This window comes from Erythrolamprus reginae, chromosome 9 (assembly GCF_031021105.1).
Source record: "Erythrolamprus reginae isolate rEryReg1 chromosome 9, rEryReg1.hap1, whole genome shotgun sequence".
NCBI lineage: Eukaryota > Metazoa > Chordata > Lepidosauria > Squamata > Dipsadidae > Erythrolamprus > Erythrolamprus reginae.
In genome coordinates, this window is record NC_091958.1 from 39,202,617 (window position 1) to 39,222,759 (window position 20,143).

General features: G+C 43.7%; 1 protein-coding gene across 2 annotated transcripts in view; it reads right to left on the reverse strand.

Annotated features, from left to right (window-relative positions):
• Window positions 1–933: 933 nt before the first annotated feature.
• RAB26 (RAB26, member RAS oncogene family) overlaps window positions 934–20,143 on the reverse strand; it is a 239,807-nt gene continuing 220,597 nt past the window's right edge. For both annotated transcript variants that reach the window (XM_070760894.1, XM_070760893.1), the window contains exons 6-9: window positions 5,164–5,229; window positions 4,383–4,439; window positions 2,786–2,862; window positions 934–2,240 (exon numbers count right to left, since the gene is read on the reverse strand). In XM_070760894.1, the coding sequence (XP_070616995.1) occupies window positions 2,138–2,240; window positions 2,786–2,862; window positions 4,383–4,439; window positions 5,164–5,229 (303 nt within the window). In that variant the 3' untranslated portion in view covers window positions 934–2,137. The remainder of the gene's footprint in view (window positions 2,241–2,785; window positions 2,863–4,382; window positions 4,440–5,163; window positions 5,230–20,143) is intronic.

The following is a 20,143-nucleotide window of genomic DNA, read 5'->3' on the forward strand; positions in this document are numbered from 1 at the left end:
TGAAATAAACAGGCTGGTAAGATTCGTTCGTCCTCTCCCGCTAAGGTGGGGCTGCTGGATTGCGCAAAGGAGCCAAAAGCTACCCTGAAAAAGCTTGTCCACCAGTAGGTGCTCCCCAGATGTGTTGTGACTTCCACTGTGGCTGTGCTAGTGGGTTTGTAGGGGTTAACGATAGGTTTGAGAAGGCGAGGGCAAACAAGCCCCTTGCTAGCCGAGTCACAGGGCCAAGTAGAAATGCTGAAGCGTGAAGATGGATTACATGGAGGAGCATAGCCTCTCCCTCAGCTGGACAGGATGCCCTCTGTTGAGGTGGGGAGAGAATGTCCATCGTAATCCCAAGGGGCTTCTACGTGCTTTCTGCCTTTTGCTGCAATACTTGGCAATAGCACTTAATCTTATATACCGGTTGTCCAGCAAGCCTGGAAATCGTGGAATTATCAGGGAAATTGGTGGTTTGGGAATTATCAGGGAATTTGTGAAAAAAACGGAATATATCGGGGAAAAACAAACTTAAAATGTTTAAAAGTCATGGGAAAAAATCATGTATAAAAAGACCACAGACCGCGCTGCCTGGCAGAGTCAAGCAAAAATGAGCATAACTGGCAACAACTTGCTTCCTCAGCTAGCAATATTTCTCCACGGCTGAGCCGTTTGGTGTGACGTCATCTACGACTGCGACTAGATCGCAAGTTACAGGGAATTTCAAAATGCTTTCCCCCTGGACACCTTGCTACTGAAATGCATTAAGGCAGAGGTCCCCAAACTTGGCAACTTTAGAACGTGTGGACTTCAACCCCCAGAAGAGAAAGGACCCAATGTACCCCGATCATGTAAGACTGCTCCCTTTGTGTTACTTTTTTACCCACAAAAAAACCCCGAGGCACTCCTTACTGCGCAAGGAAATTGCCAGAGCTGCAGCAAAACGACCAAAGCTTAGAACAAGAGGGAACATTTTATTCTGCCCTGCGGACAGGATGGCTAGCAAACGACAGTCTAGAATAGTCATCTAGTTTGGGTGTTTTGAAAAAAAAAGCGCTCGAAAACCTATCAGCAATAAACAGCGCACACCAAAACATTTAAGTTTGAGCTATTAGATATAAAAAAATAAAAGAATAGTGGAAATCCCCACGTTTGGGTATTCGTTGAGGCAGTCATGATGAAAGTGGAACTGAAGTCCCATGAGAACAGTCGCTATATTAAGTCAACCCATGGCAACTCGATCCTTCCTGGCAAGGACTTAGGGGAGGATCCCCTGTGGCCCCTCTCCCTTTGGGGGCACTCATGCAGAAACCCAGGGGCAGGCTATCATTCCTGGCCCTACCGGGATGGGCCGGGAACGCACCCCTCCGCCCCTCCCCATGCCGTAAGTGCACCCTCGTGGCGGTGACCTCCTGAAGGGGTGCCGAGAGCATGCAGGCTGGGTGGCGCTGAGCTCCGGCCACGCGGCCTGCTCTGTGCTCTCCTGCACCGCAAGCATCTCTCTCCTGCGGTGCGAGAGAACAGGCGCATGGCTGGAGCTTGGGCAGGCTGATTTTGCCAGCTGCTGCTCTAGGCGCTGTAGCGGGATTCCGGCTGCTGCGCATGTGCAGCAGCTAAAATCTCACGCATGGACGTCCTTCCGGCAGCAAAAATTGCTGGTTTCTTTGCTTCCACGCATGGGTAGCAGCAAAAAAACCTGGTAATTTTTAACCGGAATTGCTCCAGTTCCGCGAGCACACCCGGCGGCCATGGAGCGAGCCTACACGTCCCGTTTCCACTGGCAAAACAACGGTTCTGTCCGCTGCCCATCGCTGCAGAAACCCCTCCCTCCCCTCACCCCCCAAAGGCCTTGTCCACATTCAGACTGTCTGTTGCTCCTTCTAAACCCCTCTTTCTTTTTTTGGGGGGGGAAACCCCACACCCGCCTGCCCCAGGGAAGGAAAAGAATCTGCCCACCCACCTCCCCATTTATCCTTCCAAGTTTCACCTGGACAAAGACAACAAGACACAAGGAAGAGATTTGTAGAGCTTGTGCAGCAGGAAGGAGGAGGAGGAGGACGAGAGTGGCAGACACGGATGCAGCAGGCAGGGTGGACTGCTTGTGGCGAGCCTCCTTGAAGGGGGTTTGAGGGTCTGGGCGGGACCCCCGAGAGAGAGTCTATGAGCGGCAGCAGCCAGCACCTTTCACCTCCTTCCGAACGTAATCGTGCAGTCTGAACCGAGGTTCGTTGGGCAGCTTCATGGACCGGTGTTTCAGCTCCCTGGAAATTGAACACAATGCTTAGTCCAGCGACGGCGAACCTATGGCACGGGTCCCACAGGTGGCACACGGAGCCATATCTGCTGGCACGCGAGCCCTTGCCCTAGCTCAGATCTAACGTGCATGTGTGTGCCGGCCAGCTGATTTTTGGTTCGCACAGAGGCTCTGGGAGGGCGTTTTTGGCTTCCGGAGTACCTCCAGGGGGATGGGGGAGGGCATTTCTACCCTTCCCCAGCTTCAGGAAGCCGTTGGAGCCTGGGGAAGATGAAACACGACCTATGTGGCCCATCAGAAGTTGGGAAACAGGCCCTTTCCGGCCTCCAGAGGGCCTCGGGGGTGGGGGGAGCTGCTTTTGCCCTCCCCAGTAGGTGTGTAGGGTATCAAAGTAGGTGTGTGGGTTATCTAATGCTTTGAGCTCTAAGCATAGCGCTTGGAAGCAGTATCCTGAATAACAGGAAGTGAACTTTCTATAATCTCCATTGCCCTTAGCACTCTCCTTACGGACTTTCTATCTTCTTTTGGGAAAATGGAAATGAAGGAACTTACTTGGCGATGGCCATGAATGCTAAGTCCACATTCAATCCGTTCTTGGCACTGGTCTCCATAAAGGGCACCCCGTATTCCTGACCCAAAGAAATAATACATTCTAGGTTGGGCATGGACAATCCCACACGGACTTCTGTCGCTCTGCGTGCCTGCTATCCTAGATACGCACATAGATATTTCTACCTCAGGAAGCCCTTGGGGTGGAAGTACCATTATTGCAGCCTAGAGATGCTGCAAAAGAATTAAATCCTACAATCCCAGGGTTGGGAGGGACCCTGGAGGTCTTTGGCCGGGCTTCTCATACCATCTCAGACAAACTGCAATCCAATGTTTTCTTGAAAGCCTCCACAGCTCTAGGAGGCCAGCAGTTCCACTGAATAGAGCTAATTCTTTCAATGGAAATCAACCTGTGATTTTTGTCTCTTGGCTTGGCTGCTCGAAAACATAGAAACATAGAAGATTGATGGCAGAAAAAGACCTCCTGGTCCATCTAGTCTGCCCTTATACTATTTCCTCTATTTTACCTTAGGATGGCTCTATGTTTATCCCAGGTATGTTTCAATTCAGTTCCTGTGGATTTACTAACCATGTCTGCTGGAAGTTTGTTCCAAGCATCTACTACTCTTTCAGTAAAATAATATTTTCTCCCATTGTTTCTGATCTTTCCCCCAACTAACCTCAGATTGTGGCCCCTTGTTCTTGTGTTCACTTTCCTATTAAAAACACTTCCCTCCTGAACCTTTTTTTAACCCTTGAACATATTTAAATATTTGGATCATGTCCCTCCTTTTCCTTCTGTCCTCCAGACTATACAGATTGAGTTCATGAAGTCTTTCCTGATACGTTTTATGCTTAAGATCCTCCACCATTCTTGCAGCCCATCTTTGGAACCGTTCAATTTGATCCATATGTTTTTGTAGGTGAGGTCTCCAGAACTGGACACAGTATTATTCCAAATGTGGTCTCACCAGCACTCTATATAGCAGGATCATAATCTCCCTCTTCCTGTTTGTTATACCTCCAGCTATGAAGCCAAGCATTTTACTTGCTTTCCCTACCATCTGACCACACTGTTCACCCATTTTGAGACTGTCAGAAATCACGACCCCTAAATCCACTACCCCGAAAATAAATCCTCATATTTAAGACAACCGCTTTAAACATGAGCCAACAGTGTGCGGCAGCAGCCAAAAAAGTGGACACAATCCTTGGTTGTATAAACCAGTGTTTCCCATTCGCTGGCTGGGGAATTCTGGGAGTTGAAGTCCAAATAACTTCAAGTTGGCAAGGTTGGGAAACACTGGTATAAACAAAGACTGAGGCTAGACCAAATGCAGTCTGCCACCCCTTGTAAATGCAGAACAAGCACAAGCTGAATAATTATCTCCAAATTCTTGAAAAGCTTTGATCTTTTCCAGCTGGGCATGTCTGCATAACTGTAGTGTGTAATTTTGCTTGGCACCTTGCCTGTAATTCTCTATAACAAGGTGAAACAGAAGAGATTGGCCTCTATTAGCAGCTGAAGCAGATGCGACTTTCTGAAGCTCTCCTGGAGCCAAATTGCCCTTAATTTTAATGACTAGGGTGCCCAACGTACCTTTGCTAATTTCTCGCCATCTTCTCTTTTCACCACTCGGTCCTGGGTTGAATCCACCTAAGCACAACAAGGAAGCATCAATGTTTGCAGCAGGAGCAGTGCATATCTCCGGGACCACCTTCTGCCGCACGAATCCCAGCGACTGATTAGGTCCCACAAAGTTGGCCTTCTCCGGGCCCCATCGACTAAACAATGGCGTTTGGCAGGACCCAGGAGAAGAGCCTTCTCTGTGGCGGCCCCGACCCTCTGGAACTAGCTCCCCCCAGATATCAGAGTTGCCCCCACCCTCCTTGCCTTTTGCAAGCTCCTTAAAACCCACCTCTGTCGTCAGGCATAGGGGAATTGAAATTTCCCTTCCCCCTAGGCTTATAGAATTTATACATGGTATGCTTGTATGTATGATTGGTTCTTTAAATTGGGGTTTTTAAGATTGTTTTTAATATTAGATTTGTTTACATTGTCTTTTTATATTGTTGTTAGCCGCCCCGAGTCTTCAGAGAGGGGCAGCATACAAATCTAATAATTAAATTAAATTAAATTAAACTAAATTAAATTAAATTAAATAAAATAAATTCTTGGACTGCTTGGATAACACTGGCCCCATCACCTGGCAGCTTGGAGGAACCAAACTAGACCTACCTGCAGCAGGTGAGGGTATGAGGTGGAGGAGTACTTTGAGTTTTATTTCTTCCTGTGCAAAATATCTCTAGCTTCCCTCTATGTCTTCCCTCTATGTCCAAAACAGATCCAGTCTAATGTCGGGCCTAAATCAAGCACTCACCTTGTTTCCCAGCAGCATAAGGACCACATCCTGCTTTGCATATTCATGGATTTCTGTCAGCCAAGCCTAGAAAGGAACATGGGGACAATCAGGGATCACAGTAGCAACATTTGGAAGATGTCGAGATATTTTCCAAATCTTATTCTTTCCAGAGCTACTTGCCTCTCCTCTCTCCTCAAAAAAGCAGAACTCTTGAAACAGGCATTATTCCAAAAGGAGACTTTTATTGGAAGAAAGTGATAGCAAGGAAAGCAAGGCAGAATCTGAAGTTCTCATTCAAAAAGTGTCAGGTTAAACGTTGCAGAAACCCGCCCACCCCTATGCCCCCCCACCCCTATGCCCAATTCGCAGGGGCAAAGAGAAAGGGGCGAGTACAAGTGCACTAGAGTGCCTTCCGTCCCCTGTCCTATTGCTCTCCTATATCTCCTATACCATTCTTCTATTCCTATATCTCTTCTTCTATTCTTTCATTGATATGTTCTATTACTATTTATTTATTTATTATTTAGATTTGTATGCCGCCCCTCTCCGTAGACTATACCTTCTTTTCTATTCTTTCTTAGATATATTTTACTATGAATATCTCCTCTATAATCTTCATAATGTATTTTACTATGTGTATATAGATATATACCCACTAAAACCCTCATTGTGTGCTGGACAAAATGAATGAATGAATGAATGAATGAATGAATGAATGAATGAATGAATGAATGATTGTTCTAGGCAAGATTTCAGTATTTTTTCAAGACTCTCAAAAATCCACTCCATGAAATAATAGTCTCTTTTATTTAAGCTCACACCAGATAAGATACATAAAACTTTAGCCAGTTAGGATTCAAAGCATAAAGACTGAAGCATATTCTATTGGCTGGAAATACTTTTGTTGTGGTTGGCTTCAGGCCAGCTCCTGGAGCTGGGGATTTTGATGTGGAACAGTGGGAGTCATCTGTTTATAGAAGACCAGTGTGGTTGCAGCCAGATGCCTCAGACAGTGAAGCCGAATAACAGGCAGAGGAAGGCAGTGAGGAGGAAGAGACAGACAGGGGAATGGGTGCAGCTAGCCCACCAGCTAGAGGGTCCTCGGACTCAGAAGAGGAAGATGTCATGAATAATCCTATCTTGAATCCCTGCGTGCTGAGAATCTTGGGAAGGCGGGAACAGCTGTGCAAGCATAGAAACAGATAATAGAGTGCAGCTGTTCAGAGTTAATGACGCTGCTGAAACCCTGATAAAAAAGGGAGGGTTGGAGTGCTGGGTGTGGGTGTTTATTGTTGGTGTTTGGAAGAAAGAAGATTGTGCGGCGTGGTTTGCATTCTGTTTGGATTTCTGAGAACTCTGTGACACTCAAGCAGGAAAAGGCTGTGCGGATTTGAGTGTGGAACTCTGACTTTATGGACTCATAAACCACCCCTTTGCTCTGGCAAAAGCCTAAACATGTTGGATGAACTTTTGAGTGAGTAACTCTAACATTCTGGACTCGTAAAGCAGTAATTGGTCTTGCATTCAAGCAGGCGTTTAACCTTTCTACATAAAAGATACTTTCTTTTTTCATTGCTCTTCTGTTGTGTGTTTGACTTTATTCTGGGCTTGTGGGTGGCTAATTGTAGTAGCCAGGCAGAACAATTTTAACTGCTTTGGGAAGCATTCCTACATTCTTCTCTTCCGCTGGCTCAGAGATAAGAGCTATAAATCGCCACTTTAGTTCATTTTCAATGTAGTCGTTATGAAAATCACTGCAGTCATTAAGTGAAGACTAAATATCGCATGTGGTTGGCGGAATGAAAATAACATTTTGCATTCAACTCAGCTTGAACGCAAGAGTCACTAGAAGAAATTATTTATTTGTTACATTTATGTGCTGCCCATCCTACTATCCAAACCAACTCTTTATTTGAGTGGTTTACAATAAATGGAAAATAAAAGATAACTCAATCCTGATTTTTTAAAAAAACTCAAAACAGTTTTGAAACTGTCACTAGCCTCGACAGATAGCCAGGAAATGGAATCAACTGCTTTTTGGGCTCTCTCTTGCATTCCCTGCCAAAAATGCCAAATTATATGTTTTCAGCCATATTCCCATCCCTTCATCTTTTAGCAAAGTGTGCATGTTGTGCAATTAAAACTATACCTGTTTGTTAAATCTAATAGTTTATTCCTTTTCTACAAACAGCTTGGTTATGCTTGTTTGTGTTGTTATTATTATTATCACAAGCCCCAGCATAACATTTTTTTTCCTGTAGAATAGTGTTTCCTGCTATTATGCTTTATCACATTTTATTTCTAGCACCCAATAACTGGTTTGGGGCACATGGTGGCGCTAAAGAGTCAATAACCGATGGGAAAGAAATAATTAGCATTTGCCTCAAACAGAGGCTTGCATTCCTATAATTAAGAGTGGATTTGAGACAGTATCTATACAAACTTTTAAAACTTGGAAAAAGTATCACGCACAATAACAGACTGCGTGGGTGGAGTAAACAGATTTGCACTTCTCCATTTTTAATCTCTCTTTGGGGAAGAAACCTGTGGATGAGCAATGTGTGGTGATTGTTTAGGGAAATGCACAACTGCAGATCTTCTAGTCAAAAGTCCTCTAGCATAGTGATTTTCAACCTTTTTTTGCTGCGGCACATTTTTTACATATACAAAATCATGGGGCACATTGAGCGGGGGGGAATGGGGGGGCTAAAAAAAGTATGGACAAAAAATTATCTCTCTCTCTCTCTCTCTCTTCCTCCTTTTGCTCTATTTCTCTCCCTCTTTCTCTCTCTTCCTTCCGTCCCATCTCTCTCCATCCCTCTTTCTTTCTCTCTTCCTTCCTTCCTCTCTTTTTTGCTATTTCTATCTCTCTCTTTCTTTCTTTCTTTCTTTCTTTCTCACTCTTTCTCTTTCTTTCTTTCTCTCTTTCTTTCTTTCTCTCTCTCTCTCTCTCTTGCTTGCTTTCTCTCTCTCTTGCTTTCTCTCTCTCTTGCTTTCTTTCTCTCTCTCTCTTTCTCTCTCTTGCTGAGCTTCGTGGCACACCTGACCATGTCTCGCGGCACACTGGTTGAAAAACACTGCTCTAGCACAGCACCATGTAAATTTGCCATCAAGTCTTGCATTAAAATCTCAAAAAGAGAGGCCCTGGTTTTCTCAAGCAGTCTGCTTCTCTTTCAATCAACCCTGCCATCCTCAAGTTTCATCAAAACCCCCTATCTATATTTGCTCAATTTAGCAGGATGTGAGAACTCATTGCAAGGAAGAAGCATCCTACTAACTGCCAAACCAGCCAGCCAGCCAACCAACCATACTATAGCACTGAGCAACAGCAATATCCCTTAAACGTACACACCACTCCACAATGCTTTGCAACATTCTCTTAGGTAGTTTAGCACATTTCCCCCAACAATCTGGGTGTGAGAATCGGATTAATGTTCCAAGTGTCCGAAGTAACGGTCCCAGCAAATTCAAAACTCTGAGGCCTGGAGTTTCCTCAAAGTAAGGACTTATTAGGAATGCCATATTGGCACAGCTGGTGAAAACCCGACTGAAAGGGCCCGAGTTTTTCCCCACCCAAATCAAAACCCTAAAGATTTTGCTCCTCAGGTCACACATCACAGGGTCCAATCAGGTCCCAGTCCTTTGGCCCACACCTCTGACTCACTATGTCCCATAACTCAGGGTGCTACAGTCTCTGGTGGTTCCTCAGTCTCCAATTCCCCTTCACTCTCGCTCTCAGACTCAGATGGCAAGACCACTGGCCTGCGATGCCAGTACTCATCTATCTCCTGGTCCTCAAAATCCGTGACCAGCTGAGCTGGATGTGAACCACTCACAACAGTATCAAAACAGAAGAGAAGGATTTAGGGGTTGTGATTTCTGACAGTCTCAAAATGGGTGAACAGTGCGGTCAGGCGGTAGGGAAAGCAAGTTGAATGCTTGGCTTCATAGCTAGAGGTATAACAAGCAGGAAGAGGGAGATTGTGATCCCGCTGTATAGAGCACTGGTGAAACCCCATACTGTGTTCAGTTCTGGAGACCTCACCTACAAAAAGATATTGATCAAATTGAACGGGTCCAAAGATGGGCTACAAAAATGGTGGAAAGTCTTCAGCATAAAACGTATCAGGAAAGACTTCATGAACTCAATCTGTATAGTCTGGAGGACAGAAGGGAAAGTGGGGACACAATCGAAACATTTAAATATATTAAAGGGTTAAATAAGGTTCAGGAGGGAACTGTTTTTAATAACAAAGTGAACACAAGAACAAGGGGGCACAATCTGAGGTTAGTTGGGGGAAAGATTAGAAGTAACGTGAGAAAATATTATTTTACTGAAAAAGTAGTAGATCCTTGGAACAAACTTCCAGCAGACGTGGTTGGTAAATCCACAGTAACAGTAACATGCCTAGGATAAACATAGATCCATCCTAAGATAAAATACAAGAAATAGTGTAAGGGCAGTCTACATGGACCATGAGGTCTTTTTCTGCCATCAATCTTCTATGTTTCTATGTTAAAATGTGAATGGGCCGAGCTTTTTACTCAGGAGGACAATAACATGCTTTTGCATCTGTGTCTCTGAATCCCTTTCAAAAATGCACGAGAAGAGAGAGCTCTCCAGCCCCTGATATGATAGAATTATGTTTTGTTGTGTTCTTCCTGAGTTTTATTGCATTAGAATTGCACATTCTATTGCTATTACTCATCTTGGGAGTGGAACGGCGATGGGATATAAATAAAAATAAATGAAAATGCAAAAGTCGAAGCTTCTTCAAGCACTATATTATTTTACTGAAAGAGTAGTAGATCCTTGGAACAAACTTCCAGCAGACGTGGTTGGTAAATCCACAGTAACAGTAACATGCCTAGGATAAACATAGATCCATCCTAAGATAAAATACAAGAAATAGTGTAAGGGCAGTCTACATGGACCATGAGGTCTTTTTCTGCCATCAATCTTCTATGTTTCTATGTTAAAATGTGAATGGGCCAAGCTTTTCACTCAGGAGGACAATAACATGCTTTTGCATCTGTGTCTCTGAATCCCTTTCAAAAATGCACGAGAAGAGAGAGCTCTCCAGCCCCTGATATGATAGAATTATGTTTTGTTGTGTTCTTCCTGAGTTTTATTGCATTAGAATTGCACATTCTATTGCTATTACTCATCTTGGGAGTGGAACGGCGATGGGATATAAATAAAAATAAATGAAAATGCAAAAGTCGAAGCTTCTTCAAGCACTATATTATTTTACTGAAAGAGTAGTAGATCCTTGGAACAAACTTCCAGCAGGCGTGGTTGGTAAATCCACAGTAACTGAATTTAAACATGCCTGGGATAAACATATAAACATATATCCATCCTAAGATAAAATACAAAAATAGTATAAGGGCAGACTAGATGGATCATGAGGTCTTTTTCTGCCGTCAGTCTTCTATGTTTCTATGTTTCTTTCTCTTCCTTAAAGGAGAGTCCAGCGGGCGAGCATGGGCACCTCGCCAGCACATTTCTCCCCAATGTATTCCGTACAGTTTTTAGGAGCAAGTATGCGCTTATCTCTCTCAACCTTGCAATTGGAAGGTGTGCTGCCTTCAATTCCCAGAATTCAAAGCTGGCTGGGGAATTCTGGGAGTTGAAGTCCGCACACCTTCCTGTTGCCAAGTTTGAAAAAACACTGATGCAAAGAAATGATATAAAACTGTCTCGGGACTGTTTGTTTGTTTGTTTGTCATACAAGTATAGTATTATAGTATATTTAACATTATATTTATTTATTTATTTGTTTGTTTGTTTATTTATTTATTGTTAGAGTTGAAAGGGACCATGAAGCCCATCAAGTTCAATCCCCTGCCCAAGCAGGAACCCTATAGCACAACAGTCAAGTGGCAGTTCAATCTTCTCTTTAAAATGTCCAGAGTGTTGGAGCTCACAACGTCCGCTGGTAGGTTGTTCCATTGGTTGATCGCTCTGACCATCAGGAAGTTCCTCCTTATTTCCATGTTGAATCTCTCCTTGGTGAGCTTCCAGCCATTGTTCCTCGTCCGGCCCTCTGGTGCTCTGAAGAATAAAGTGATCCTCTCCTCTCTGTGACATCCCCTCGTATACTTGTAGACTGCTATCATGTCCGCTCTGGCCCTCCTTTTCTCTAGGCTATCCATGCCCAGTTCCCTCAGTCTCTCTTCGTAAGTATTGGTTTCCAGTCCCTTAATCATCTTGGTTGCTCTTTTTTGCACCTTCTCCAGAGTTTCAATGTCTTATATAAGTATAAAGATGAGATAGAAAAGACAAAAAGACATTAGGACAGGGACGGTAGGCACGAAGGTGCACTTATACACGCCCTTTATAGACCTTTTAGAAAAGGAGAGAGGTCTATTGTAGATAATGTAAGGTTGAAGGTTTTGGGGTTGTGGGAGGAAACAACAGAGTCCAGTAGTGAATTCCAGGCGTTGACGACTCTATTGCCGAAATCGTATTTTCTGCAATTTAATTTGGAGCCATTTACATTTAGTTTGTATCTATTGCGTGCTCTTGTGTTGTTGTTGTTAAAGGTGAAGTAGTCGCTAACAAGTACATTGTGATGTATGATTTTATGAACAACAGTTAAATCAGTTCGGAGGTGGCATAGCTGTAAATTTTCTAAGCATAGTAATTGAAGTCTGGAGGAGTAAGGTAATTTGCTGCATGAGGAGTGGAGGACTCTCCTTGTGAAGTATTTCTGGACTCCTTCAATTGTATTAATGTCTGTTATGCAGCATGGATTCCATACAGGTGAACTGTATTCAAGAATTGGTCTGACAAATGTTTTGTATGCTCTGGTTAGTAGATCGGTGTTTCTAGAGAACAAGCTGCATAGAATTAAGTTTGTGACTCTTAGTGCTTTTTTGGCAATGCTGTTGCAGTGGGCTCTGGCACTTAGGTAATTGGAAATGAGTACTCCAAGGTCTTTGACTGAGTCAGGGTCCTCTACGAATTCAGTTTGTCCATCAAACTGTGTTGACAAACTGTGTTGTCCATCAAACTCTTGGCTGGGGAATTCTAGGAGTTGAAGTCCAGACATGTTAAAATCTCCAAGGTTGTGGAGCACTGCCCTGAAACCAAGAGCTCTGAAGTTTTATTGCTGTCCTTGCCTCCTCTGCGCAGCCAGGAGCAAAGCGAGGGAAACTTAATCCAAGCAAAAAGAGCTACTGCCAACAGCTAAGCGGAGCCGGCTTATTTCCTCTGTGCAATAATGACTGTAATTAGAGGGCATTAGTTGCATTTGCAATTTAATTTCTATGTAATATACTACAAGACTGGGAGCAATTAGGGCCTCCATTGTTAACTTCCTCCTTCGCATCTTCCCCTAAATGCAGAACTGATGGGAAAGAAAACGAAGGAAAGTGGTCTCCCGGAGAAGCAGAGGCAGAGATTTGGAATGTCAAAACTGTCAAGATCAAACCAGGGACATTTGATGGCCCAGGAGAAGCCACGTTGGCAGTGAGCCATGCCCCACCATGGATCTTGGCCAGAAGGAAGGTGCACCAGATGTGGAACAACTATCCCATTGTGACCTTTCAAGCATCTGCCCCATTCCAGAATGGAGCTGCTTTGCAGTCCTACCGCAAAAGGTTTGTCGCATAAGGTTTTATCTTGTTTTATTCTGTTACTGATGATATTGAGAGGCTGTCTGGTATAATGGTTAAAGTGCTGGCCTAGAAACCAGGCGAGTGTGAGTTCTAGTTGTGCCATAGGGACAAAAGCTGGCTGGGTGACATTGGGCCATTCGCGCTCTCTCGGCCCAACTGCACAAGGTTGTTGCATAGGAGAAAATAGAAGGAAGGAGTATTGTGTATGTTCTGTCGGGCTCTCTGGTAGACTCCTCCCAAAAATTCACAGGTACAAATTTCAGACACACACACGTTTGAAAATTCAAATCAGTGTTCTTTATAATGAAAATTCACTTAAACTAAGACCTCTTTTTGTATAGCAAAGAGCACTGGTCTCCAAACAAACTGGTAATTTGTACAAGTCCCTTATCAGTTCTGTGATCCTTAGCTTGCAGCTGTGAGGCAATTCACAGACCTTCTTTCACAAAGTGAAACACACTTTGCTCTGGTTTAGTTTCAAAGCGGGGAAAAATCAGCACACAAAAGGTCAAAGTCAGTAAAGCAGTCAGGAAACACAACGATCAGATAATCCTCCACAATGGCCAAACCCCCAGGCTGCTATTTATAGCAGCCTCACTAATTACCACAGCCCCACCCAACCACAGGTAGCCTCATTTTCTTTGATAATAATCACTCAGTTGTTGCCTATGCATCGCTCTCCTCATGCGTGGCTGTATCATTAACTCTTGTTCTGAATCTAGATTCTGAATCTGAGCTAGATAATTGATCTCCTTCTGAGCTGTCTGCCACACTCTCCTCCTCCCTGTCACTCATGTCTTTTTGGTCAGAGGAGCCTTCATCAGCAGATTCCACCGGGGGCAAAACAGGCTTGCAGCATGTGGATGTCTCCCCCACATCCACAGTCCTTGGGGCAGGAGCTGGGCCAGAGCTAACCACAACAGTGTATGTGTAGGAAGTTAGCACCCACCCCTCTCCTAGGAAAATGAGATGTTTTGGGAAATATTAAAAGGGCAGAATACTTCCCCTAAAATAAGGTGCAAGTCCTGGATCCTTTTGCTGACATTTGCTCAGAGTCACATTGTGTGAACATGTGCGTGTCTGCAGCAATCAAAAATCCTCCACTCACAACAGAATCCCCTACGCAGCTAGACTTACAATCCTTGGTTTAGAAAATTAGAACTACGTCGCCTTAAACACGACCTAAGCATAGCCCAGAAAATCATCTGCTACAACGTCCTTCCTGTCGATGACTACTTCAGCTTCAACCACAACAACACACGAGCACACAACAGATACAAACTTAAAGTAAACCTCCCCAAACTTGACTTCAGGAAATATGACTTTAGTAACTGAGTAGTTGATGCATGGAGCTCACTACCACACTTGGAATACTGTGTTCAGTTCTGGGGGGCCCAATTTAAAAAGGACATTGATAAACTAGAGCAAGTTCAAAGGAGAGTTACAAGGATGGTGAGTGGTCTGGAAACCATGTCCTATGAGGAGCGGCTAAAGGATCTAGGAATGTTTAGTCTGCAAAGGAGAAGATTGAGAGGAGACTTGATAGCTGTCTACAAATATCTGAAGAGCTGTCATAGAGGAATCAGCATTGTTCTCATTAGCACATGGAACGACTAGAAACAATGGAATGAAACTGCAAGGGAGTAGATTTAGATTAGAAAAAACTTTCTAACAGTAAGGGCGATAAACCGGTGGAACAGTTTGCCACAGGAGGTGGTGGGCTCGCCTTCACTGGAGGTCTTCAAACAGAGACTGGACAGTCATCTTTCTGGGATGGTTTAATGTATCCTGCATTGAGCAGGAGGTTGGACCCGATGACCCTCGAGGTCCCTTCCAAGTCTATGATTCTATGATTCTACTACCAGACTCTGTAGTATCATCACCTAACCCCCAAAACTTTACCCTTAGATTATCCACTGTTGACCTTCTCCCGATTCCTAAGAGGTCAGTAAGGGGCGTGCATAAGTGCACCAGCTTGCCTTCTGTCCCTTGCCCTAATGTTTCTCTTTTACTAGTATCATGTATGTAAAGTGTTCTGAATCCAAGGAGGAGCTAGATAATTGATCTCCTTCTGAGCTGTCTGCCACACTCTCCTCCTCCCTGTCACTCATGTCTTCTTGGTCAGAGGAGCCTTCATCATCAGATTCCACCTGGGGCAAAACAGGCCTGCAGCATGTGGATGTCTCCCCCACATCCACAGTCCTTGGGGCAGGAGCTGGGCCAGAGCTAACCACAACAGTAAAGTATTATATTTTTGTATAACACCAATACGTACTGGACAAAACAAATAAATAAATAAAAGTAAATAAATCGCAGCATCTCCTGCCTCCTGGCATACAGCCTTTTGAAAAAGCCCAGCACCCAAGGCGGTTGCCCAGACCACCGTAGCCCTCTCTGCCTATCGCATCTAATCACAAGTCAGAAAACCACCCCTTGCCATGTGGGTTGGCTGCCAGGCCATACCAGTGGTGGGTTGCTGCTGGTTTGGACTGGTTCTTTGGAACCTATAGTGGAATTATGGGGGTGGGCACGCGCCCCTCCTGCGCTCCCCCAACCTTTTTGGCAGTTTGTCTATTTTTTTTTTTAAAGTTGTTAAAAAAATAAAACAAATAGATTTTTTAAAAAAAGTCTGCTGCTGTACCCCCATTTCTCTGCAGTTGCCCCTAAAAGTAGTAAGTAAAACCTTTATTACAGTCAAAGACCATCAATATAATAAAGACAGAACATCCAAGAACCGTTAGAATCTAAACATTTTAAAATCTCTTTCATCCTAGTAGCAGATTCTTGGGTGATAAATGTAGTCCTTGTCTTACAGCAGTTTGCTGACCATCCAAACTTATAACCATCACCAAACCGTCACCCAAGTCAACAAAGACATGGTAGGTGTCGAGGTTCTTGGACATCTGGAGACAAATGACTTACAGGATTCGTGACTTTTGGCTGCCAAATTAAGCCATTGTAACTATACAAAAGATATATACAGTATATATGTTTTGCTTTTTGGAATTTTATATTTCTTCGTTACTCACAGCTGTCTGAGTCTCATTTTTATTTATGCTTGCACAGTTCCAGCTTGAGTAAGAGAACCCCAAGGCCTTTGAGTGAGCCTCTTTGGTAAAGTTTTCGTGTAGGAAATCACATTGCATGTCTGTTTTCCCATAGACTGGATTGATTTATGACGAATCAATGCAAGTAATGTGTGCAGGGGTGTGTGTGTGTGTGTGTGTGTGTGTGTGTTGAATGCGAAAGCTTTGTTTGTTTTCAGAGGAGCCCACTTCCAGGTGCTGGCAGGAGGGCTGCCTGGTGAAGGAGGAGGCTGCCTTTTTCCTCCCCTTATAAGCCTCCCCCGAGTCCCATCAGAACGGGCGTTTATTGCAAAATGCAATTTGTTGGAATGCTTAGCAGGAGTATCACTGCCTGGTTTGCAAGGAGGCTGCCAGCCGATGGATGCCCAGCAGAGAACCAGCCTCAGTATGTCTAGTGCTGGCAAACCTTTGGGGGTTCGTGTGCCAAAAAGGGGGGGGGAGCACAGGAAGGTTGCGTGAGCACCTGTGCACACCCATAATTCTGCTATTGGTTCTAAACCAATAAAACAAAAAACATTTTGTTTTATTGGTTTTTTTAAACAACTAGTGGAGACACAGATCCTCCGACCATTGTGGATTCTATTAATGTTTTAAGGGAAGTTGGAAACAGTAGGAACAATAAAATATTTATTTATTTATATTTATTTATTTATTTTGTCCGATACAAATGGAAAGTTAAAGAGAATAAAAACATGTAGTAGTAAATATCAGGAAAAGGATAGAAGGAAAGGTATGAGGATAGAATACGTCAATGAAGAGCAGAGGAAAAGATATATGAATGGAAGAAGAGATATATAAAATATAGAAGAGACAATTGAACAGGGGACGGAAGGCACACTAGTGCACTTATGCTCACCCCTATATTTTGATATAAAACTTCTCACAGCTCCTCGTAAAGGGAAAAAAACTGCTGATCTCCTAGAGACAGAGAAAGTAACTGCCTCCAAACTGCATTGCAGGCAACTGGCCAAGGTTACTACTGCACACTTAAGCCACAATCTGACTGCTCTTGCCCTTAGCAAAACCATCGCAAAGGAAGACAAATCCTCTACTAATAGAAGGGGCGCCAAAGAAGCACCCCTAGAAAAATTCTCCTTCCAGGGAAACCAAGGTAACAACCACAACCCAGCCCGGGAAGAACACAAAAACCATTGAAGATGAATGCACCTTTTGAGGCTTGGGAACAATAGTGGGTTCAGAAACATAGAAACATAGAAGATTGACGGCAGAAAAAGACCTCCTGGTCCATCTAGTCTGCCCTTATACTATTTCCTGTATTTTATCTTAAGATGGATATATGTTTATCCCAGGCATGTTTAAATTTAGTTACTGTGGATTTTCCAACCACATCTGCTGGAAGTTTGTTCCAAGCATCTTCTACTCTTTCAGTAAAATAATATTTTCAGATTGCGCCCCCATGTTCTTGTGTTCACTTTTCTGTTAAAAACACTTCCCTCCGGAACGTTATTTAACCCTTTAACCTATTGAAATGTTTCGATCATGTGATTATCCTCTTTGTGATTTGCAAAAAATACTCCCTTTAAGTTTGCAAGCGGATCCTGGAACAGCTGCAGCAGAAGAGCCCTCCCTGAACTTCAGGTGAGCCTCCAAGAATTGAACCGTCTAAACCAGCTGGGCTGGGCTGCAGGCAGCATTACAAGACACCCCCCATCACTCTACTTCCTTGCTTGGGGCAATAGGACACCCCCCTCTTCCACATCCCAATTTGCTGGTTTAGTTTAGGTTGGTTTTTAAACTCTGGCACCCACACTGGGTAAATATTAAAACACATAGCATCCGACAAGGCTGGCCCATGTCACAGGAAGTTTTACTCAGGCTATTTGCATTTAGATTGCCCTTTAAAGAATCCTGAATATTTTGTATGCTTGCCTGGCTGGTAGGCTGCAAACCTTCTTACCTGCTTTAGCTGATTAAATATATACATATATTATGAGGCACTACACAGAGAGAGATCAAAGCGGTTACTGGGCATTTTGAATGGGAACACTCAACCTTTTCTGCAGCACAATGAGCTTGGGGCAAATAGGTCTCTACACAATTGTCTTGTTGCTGGCCAAGCTCCCAATCACTTCCCCATCCTTGAAAAGATCCTTTTCATCAAGAAAGAGACCCTAATCTTGTAAGTGAGGAGTAGAAGAGGTGGGCTTGGAAGGTGTTGTGGTTAGCTCTGCCCCAGCTCCTGCCCCAAGCAATGTGGAGGTGGATGTGGGGGAAACATCTACATGTCGCAGGCCTGTTTTGCTTCCAGTAGAATCTGTCTCCTCTGTCCGAGGAAGCGTGAGTGACAGGGAAGAGGGGAGTTTGGCAAACAGCCCAGGAGAAGATCAATCATCTGTATCATCCTTGGATTCTGAATTAATGACACATCCACGCATGCGTAGAGTGATGCATAGGAGACAACAACTGAAGGATTATTACAAGAGAAAATAAGGCCACCTGTGGTTGGGTGGGGCTGCTGCAATTAGTGCTACAGATAAAAAGAACAGCGTGCTTGTTTAGCCTTGTGGCAGTTTATCTGATTCATTGTTTCATCAAGATCGTGGTTTTTGTGCTGTTCAAGATTGTGTGTAGACTCTCTGGACTTTAGAATTGGACTCAGTTTCCCAGTTAGTGGGTGAGCAATTGGACTGCATTTAACCTGTGCCTTGTGTGTACCAGAAAATCCCTTTGACATTTAAAAAGGGAGCTGTTTCTGTTTTTCTGTTTATAAAAACTTTTGGGTTTTCCTTTTATTGTGTGGTGTGTGTCTTCCTGGACTAATTACCCTGTAATTACGGGCGGTTGAAACACGCCAGCAGAACAGAAGGTATGCCACCATGGGCAATGAAACATGAACCCCTTTCTCACCTGCTATTTTAGAGAAGGCTCCTGGGGTACAACATTTGCTATTTTAATTATGTGTCTTCCCCGTTCCATATTTTTAATTGAGATTCTGAGCCTGCTCAGGTATGATAGCAGGAAAACCCAGTAACTAAGTACAGTACTGTATTTTTCAGAGTATAAAACACACCAGAGTATAAGACTTTCCGTAGTTTGGGGGGAGGAAAATAGGAAAATATGTCCAGAGATACTTTACCAGAAGAGCTCTTCACTCCTCTACCCGTAACAGAACACCCTATGAAACTAGACTTACAATCCTGGGTCTAGAAAGCTTAGAACTAAGACGCCTCAAACATGATCTAGGTGTTGCCCACAAGATCATATGCTGCAACGTCCTGCCTGTCAAAGACTACTTCAGCTTCAACCACAACAACGCAAGAGCCCACAACAGATACAAGCTTAATATTCACCGCTCCAAACTTGACTGTAAAAAAATACGACTTTTGTAATCGAGTTGTCGAAGCGTGGAATTCACTACCGGACTCTGTAGTATCATCCCCTAACCCCCAACACTTTACCCTTAGTCTATCCACGGTTGACCTCACCAAATTCCTAAGAGGTCAGTAAGGGGCGTAAATAAGTGCACCAGAGTGCCTACCGTCCCCTGTCCTATTGTCTCTCCTATATCTCCTATATCTTCCCTTCTGTACCTATATCTTTTTCTGCTATTCTCTCATAGTTTTATTTCACTCCTTTATTTTTTCCTCTATTCCCCCTTGAATACATTCTACCTGATTATATCCTCTATAACCCTCATTGTGTATTATTGTGTATTGGGCAAAACAAACAAATAAAACTAAATAAATAAATATCTGCCTACTAGGTATTCATCTGGCTAGCGTCCGTAGTCTGGCCAGCTTCAGGACATTATTTTATCCCCTGGTTAAGGGCTGAAAAACAATCTCCTTTGGAGGGAGAAGCAATGAAAACAAGCCTGCAAAAACTTAGGGCTGGAAAAAAACTTCGAAGGGAGTAAGAATGAAAAAATCCTGCAAGCTGGGAAGATCATTAGCACCTTGTTAGGGCTGGAAAAAATTTTTAGAGGGAGAAGCAATGAAAACAAGACTGCAAGCCAGGAAGGGCCAGGAAGATTGTTAGCATCTTTTAAGGGCTGGGGGGGGGAAATAACTTTTAAAAAGTTACATTTGGAATATAAGACACACCCAAGTTTTCTGTCTCTTTTAGTGGGGAAAAAGGTGCATCTTATACTCCAAAAAATACGTAATCTTTTCTACTGTATAGGCTATCCAAACCTAGGATCCTTTAACAAGATGTGGATGCTCCTATGATTGGAGTTTTTCAAGAAAAGTTTGGACAAACATTTGCCCTGGACGATATAAGGGCGACTGCCTTGTGGCAAGACTAGAACACCTCCAAGATTTAGG